The sequence below is a fragment of the Anguilla anguilla genome, chromosome 14, assembly GCF_013347855.1.
Source record: "Anguilla anguilla isolate fAngAng1 chromosome 14, fAngAng1.pri, whole genome shotgun sequence".
Classification (NCBI taxonomy): Eukaryota; Metazoa; Chordata; class Actinopteri; order Anguilliformes; family Anguillidae; genus Anguilla; species Anguilla anguilla.
In genome coordinates, this window is record NC_049214.1 from 31,250,979 (window position 1) to 31,257,444 (window position 6,466).

Below are 6,466 nucleotides of genomic sequence, written 5' to 3' on the forward strand. Positions count from 1 at the left end.
TATTTTCTACTTCTTTCTCATTGTAGTGTTCCTTGCTTTTTCAAAAGCTCTTACATCTCCGTCTGTCCGTCTGTCTGTCTGAATATTTTGGCTGGTCCTTTAGAAAGTGTGATGGAGCCGTCGATGGCAGGACGTGCAGTAAATACCGTAGCCAGTGTGGACAGAGGCGTGTGGACTGAGGCGTGTGGGCCCTTCGCATGCCTCCTTCCCCAAATCTGGAATCAGCGAGAAAAAGTCTCCCACCCCACCCACGCCCCCACCCCCACCCCCAGTCCCAGTCATGAGGGGGTGATTAATCCCCTGGAAAAAAGTAGCACCTTTATAAACAAGCATGGATACTTGGAGGATTACATCGTCTCATCAGGATCAACTATTTACAGCTGGGGAGGGGTGGGGGCAGGGGGGAGGGGGCGGAGTTTGAGTGTGATGGTTTCCAGGTGATGGGGGAAGAGATGGGGATGATATGCGCACCAGACGTTCTGCCGAAACACTCCCTATTTGTCCTGCTGAATGTATTCAGCGCGCTGGCCACAGAGTTACGTTATCTCCCAGCAGCCCCCGGGACCACGGTGTGGTGTCACGGTTACGGAACTGGGCTTGCAAACCTAAAGATGGGATATGACACTGGTGTTGTTCCCTGGAGCAGAGTACATAACCAGAACTTTATGCTGTATATATCCGGCTGTGTAAATGGATACTATGCAAAAATGCTAAAGCTGTGTACGTCCCTCTTGATAAGAGCGTCAGCTGAATGCCAGTGATAGTAAATCCATGGGGCTCACTCCTACTGACCTGTGTGTTCTGGTTGCATTGCATCATGGGTGTCATACTCACAAAACTTCTCACTCTTTAACTCCAATTGCCATATTGCTAAGCCTACATAATAATAATAATAGTTTTTCTATACTTTGTTGATTGTAATGTGTTTGGCTATTTTCCACATATTTGGACAATAAAGTAGCATTCTGTTCCAGTCAATTCCAACAATACTATCTATTTATATTAGTGTAGTTTTGCTCCATGCATCAGAACCCCCCTGCTGCCAAGAACTAAGCAGAATTGAAATAACAAAACTTGAACCAGAGTTTGCATAACTACTTGTTTATTTTCATTATTCAAATTTGTAAGAAAATCCATAATCTGCTTGACTGAACATAGAATTTTGCACATTTAAAAGATTCTTCATGCCTAGCGTTCACATACAGTGCAGCGCTTGATAACCATTCTATGGTACATAGACAATATATATTGGCACACTCATAGAACTCCAGGACAACTAAAAAAATCAATAAAAGCTGTAGCCTGTCAGTACATTTGCAGAAAATAACTGAAACAAAAAGGATCACATGAAATAGTCTAGTAAACAAACTCCCCGCACAAACATGTCCTTGAAGTGTAGCCACCGGAAAATGGCACTACGGTTTGCTTGGTCCCACAGATTCACTGGTGTATGTTTTGAGAGGGTTTATTCCTGTGACACAGAGAACTGTTTCACCAGACATAGCTCCAGTTGCTTAATGTCCCCAAACAACAGTTCTGGGATCGGCTTACCCAAAACTTAATATGAACTCCAAGCAGCGTGTACAAAGTCAAAAACTGATCCAGGAACAGTGTTTAGGAATGGAATGCATCACTAGCGTTGCTATGCCTGGGTGCGTTTATGCTACAACAACCACGACAACTGACCACGATTCGATAGGGAATGTCACATGTCAACAGCAGCACTGGTCCAATAAAGCAGAAAAGGCACAAAGGTTTAAATAGGATTGCTGCACAACTTTCTGACCAGATAACACAAGCGTGTGACCATAAGATGTGACCATTTTGTGGGGCAGAGTTCTCGAACTCCAGTCCCACAAAGAGCCAGTCTCCGTGTCAGTTTTTTGGTGTTTCTGTACCAGGTTGTTGGTTGTGGCAGACACACTGCATTCCCAAGGCCTAAACTGGCTGTGGGCTTGAAGGGAAACCGCAAAAACCAGCAGGGACCGTAGCCCTCGAGAGCTGGAGTTTGGGACCTCACTTAAAGAGCTCTGGGCAGGTTTTTCCGGCCTTCTGATTGGAGCCTGACTTGGCTCTTGATTGGACATCACCATGCGTGGTCCCATTTGACATCATGCAAAAGCACAACCAAATGTGTGTGCAGCATGAATTGGGCCGCTGGACCCTTCACGCATCATCAGGATCGGCGAGAAAGTTTCACGGGATCAGTCCGACAGCTAACTGGCGCAATAATAAAGACAGCTCCACTTCCCCCCTCAGTCCAGCGGTCGCTAACCTACCCTCCAATGCCCTTTCCGTTTCATCATTCACCATTTCGTACTCATCCACTCAAAACACACACCCTCCCCCCCATTACCAGCCCACCACTGGCCCCCATCCCCCACCTTCCACCAGGCGAATAGTATGATTAAGACCACCCCCCTACACGTCGTAGACGTCGATGTGGGTGCCGGACGTGAAGTCGTCCTCCAGCAGCAGCTTGAGCAGTTTGGCCCCGGACTCCTGGCAGGTGAGCACCCGTCCCTCAGCGTGCATGGCGGTTAAGGAGCTCTGCAGCGCCCCGTCGCCCGACTTCGTACGGGCCTCCGCGTGCATGTCGGTGTCCAACGGACCTGAAGCGCCAAAACAACAAAGCCAAGTGCAAAAACTTTGACATTATTTATTTTAATTTAATTTTATTTATTTTGTTGTTAAACACAGCATTCCAAGTCTGTACATTGTTGTCAGATTCTCTGTAAGACTATGTTATGCTGTAAATAGTTGTTGATTTTTTAAAATGTGTTTTGAATAAATGACTTATTCATAACATTCACATTACCTAGTTATATTTTCAAATCTCAAGTCAGCTTTTAGCACTGACTTAATGTAGGGCCCTATGGAATCTGTGTTATAGCTTTTTTAAATTCTCAATTCCGCAACTCCGTCCATGATTCTGCTATCACAGAAACTATAGGGCCCTAGCTTAATGCTGCCATCAGTCTGTCGCACGCCCGTGCCGGGCCCCCATCGAAAAAGACACTTGGCCGCCGGCCCGCGCCGGGCTGCCGGCCCCCGTCAAAAGATACTTGCCACCGGGCCTAACAACTTTTCTGGGGGAAACCCTGCAATAATAGCATCTGTTCACACGTGATTCTTAACGTGCCGCGTAACGGATTCTCTGCCCTTATACGCAGATCAGGTTTCCCCAAGGTGATCCGCTCCGTGTTCCATCCGACCCGACCGTTCTACAAAAGGGTGTCTCGCGACTCCCAACCTTTATACGGGGTGTTACTTGTCGGTAGAAAAAATAAATTGGTGGTGGTGACCAAATAATACCGTTTACATTCATATCCTCTTTCACTTGCAATTCATATTGAATTTGCACGGGTCAAAAACGCGTACAGAGACAGGTTTAAAGCACGTATTAAGGTATAATACCGCGAACAGTTCGCGTCCGTTAAAGTAGCACTCTTACCCGGCGCGTAGTTGAGCACGCGCAGTTCGGGCTCCTCCTCGGCCAGCACTCTGAACATCATGTCCCGCGCGGCCTTTCCGGTGCAGTAGAGCACCCAGGACGGAAAGGGCTGCAGGGCGCACAGCGAGCTCACGTTAACCACGCAGCGCTGCAGCCCCGACCGCTTGGGGAAAGCGTCCAACAGCGCCGCTGTGAGACTGAGAGCGGAGCTGACGTTGAAGGCCAGGTAGGAGTTAATCTCCTCTGGGTCTGTGAAACTGACGGCAAAGCGAGACACGTCCCCGAGGGAGGCTGTAAGTGGGAGAGACAGGCTGAGCGTTACCTCCACCACATTGCATTAGTTAGGATGAACGAAATGCTGTACATTCAAAAAGTTTCATACGAATCCAGACTGCATTAACACCGTTATGATTCTATCTAGGTTCGTCTTGGTCTTTATGCAAATTGACCTGTTGCTATCAAATGATAATTGTAAAAAGAACATAATAATTATAAAATAAAAAAACAACGATAATTATTATTATTATTGTGATGGTGATAATATTCCTAATAATAATAATAATAGTAATAATAATAATAATAATAATAATAATAATAATGAGTGCGTATAGCCTACTACGGTGGCTGTCTAATAATATTTAGCCTACATTAGAACCAATAGCTCTCACCTGCATTGTTTATTAGAAGCAGGCGATCTATGTCCAAGTGACTTGTCTGTTTCGCCGCCTTCACGGTCTCTTCCACAGCTCCTTTCTGCGCGAGGTCCGCGGTCACGCAGCGTATCACCAACCCTTTCTTACCAGCGTCCGAAGCGGCCAGCTCTGCTTGCAGTTCCTTCAATTTATCCCCCGATCTGGCCACCAGCAGTAGCACTGACCCAGGTTTGACCAATCCGGCTATTTGCTTCGCCAGGCATCGGCCGAAGCCTTTCGAGGCTCCGGTGATAACGCAGAGCGCTCGCCCGAGACCCTTCGAGGATGGATCAATCGGGTGCGAAATTCCGTGCGATTCCATAGCCACTTACTGAATAAAAACAGCGGCGCTATCTTTCCTGTTAATTAAAAACACTGCGCTATTTAACGTCTTCCCCGCCTATCCGTGCAGGGGAAACGCGTCCAGTCACACCAAAACCCCGAAATTAAGCCGTCCTGTGACTCCTCCTCCTGAACAGGCCTACAGTTCTATAACCTGATTAACTTGTTGCAGATGTTGCAAGGGGCAGTCAGGTCTGTGGATTTCCTTTTTCGCTAGCTGCTCATTTTAAGATTAAATATGAATTATAGAGTGGAAAAAATCGCAGTGAGTTGAGGTTCGTTAGTTTTAAAATGCACCGCGGGCGCAATCAGACACTGTACGGACTGTACGAAACTACGAAATGACACAGTAACGAAATGATGGATCTACATTTCTGCCGCCCTAGACAGCCCTGGGCTCTGGGATTGTCGGGTTTCGGGTTCCCCCTTCTTGCAGTGCCGCCATAGTGGCGCGGTTGTATGCACAAACGCTGGTTCACTGTTCAAGGTGGACATAAGAGCAGACATCTGCTCTCAGTCACGAGTTTGAATGTGGCTAAAAATGTGAGATCGTATAAAAAAGCAGAAGAAATCGAGAAACACACGCGTGCCTCCAGGAACGATATTCATCCTCTGAACAGCCGTGGGGATAGGCTACTGCTACCAGATTAGTACTGCTACTACAGGGTCATTCAATTACTTATTCAGGGGGCGCAGATTCATTGTACATACAGACCAGAGATTATCCAAGTACTTCTTATTTTAAAAATGTATGAATTTTAACATATGCATGTGCAAACATTATTCGCGTTGTAGCGCATAGCTGTTACTTCAAATTCTGTCGCAGGTGGGAGGTTTGCGGATTCAGACCTTAATAACCAGATTAAGGTCAGAGAACATCATTTCATTGGCTGTCCCGTGATTCCAAGTGAATATTAAATCCACATATTATACAAGTACAGCTTCCAGCCAATTACAAACTTGACCAAAAAGACCAAAAACTACACAAAAAGATATCTTGAATGGGTAATTTAAGCAAACTCACCTAACAATATTTTTTAGTTGTAACCCTGGGGGTCCTTGAAGGTACTGTTGGGGGTCCTTGGCCATACTTGATATGCAATGACTATATAAAGATTTAGGAAAAACCCTTAAAAAAATACAACACTTTTTAACTAATGATTGGGGTCCCCTGGATACATTTGAGAATCCCCCCCCCCCCCCCCCCCCCCCCATGCGTGATGTAAGGACACCAGCTCCCTTAAATAAGTCACATTATTTTTTGAATGTACATTTCTATTTCCCACAATAAAGTTTGAGAAAGGGTATTTAAAGCCATTCAGTTCTCACATAGTGATTCATATTAACTCCAGAGTGTGTTTCTGTATTTCTGACAACTTCTGTTCCTCTAAATAAATGTGCGTTATTCTGCTAAGTTCAGTGCTATGTCTTTTTTTATTACAGTTGTGTTATGTCTTTTTTCTTGTTACTTTCACTATTTTGTTTCTTAACTGGTTCTCCTTAGCATGTTTCTTTGCACTTTCTGACTTTTTATTTTTTCTCCATGCTGTAATATAAAAATAAAAAATATGGCCACAGTAAAGAAAGCACTTTCAAAGCAGTAATAAATCCATTCTAAGGCTGTTACATGTTTTTTCAATATCATAATGTTATCTCACGCCTAAAAAGGGATATTAAACCAATCTTGAAATGTTTAATGGTAGCTGACTATCAGATTATCCGTACTCCAGCTGCCAGGGTGACATCACTGCCCTTTGTCACCATGGAGTACACAACGTTTATCTCCTCTCTCTCTGCTGTCATGGAAACTACAACCAGCCAATGAGCCTCGGTCACGAATGTCCGAATCACGGCTGCTTTGTGGCCGGTTTACTCAGAGCAGGAGACCAGCAAACAGAACCTTTGGTCACCAAACACAAAACTCCCCCACACGAGGCTCAAGTACATTACATCATGAGACAAAGGTTCTGAAAACTGG

General features: G+C 45.3%; 1 protein-coding gene across 1 annotated transcript; it reads right to left on the reverse strand.

The window, feature by feature from the left end:
- Positions 1–1,085: 1,085 nt before the first annotated feature.
- On the reverse strand, positions 1,086–4,981 carry spra (sepiapterin reductase a). The gene is made up of 3 exons (XM_035389943.1): positions 4,123–4,981; positions 3,455–3,745; positions 1,086–2,612 (listed from the first exon to the last, which is right to left on the reverse strand). The coding sequence occupies exons 1-3, from the start codon at positions 4,466–4,468 to the stop codon at positions 2,422–2,424; spliced, it is 828 nt and encodes a 275-aa protein (XP_035245834.1). The 5' UTR covers positions 4,469–4,981; the 3' UTR covers positions 1,086–2,421.
- Positions 4,982–6,466: the final 1,485 nt, after the last annotated feature.

Bases quoted from the DNA above. Each gene is read 5' to 3' on its own strand.
- spra (XM_035389943.1), bottom strand. From the start codon at position 4,468: ATGGAATCGCACGGAATTTCGCACCCGATTGATCCATCCTCGAAGGGT. The intron at 3,746-4,122 runs GTGAGAGCTATT...TCCCACTTACAG, and splicing joins GCTTCTAATAAACAATGCAG to CCTCCCTCGGGGACGTGTCT. The intron at 2,613-3,454 runs GTAAGAGTGCTA...TTGGCGCTTCAG, and splicing joins CGTGCTCAACTACGCGCCGG to GTCCGTTGGACACCGACATG.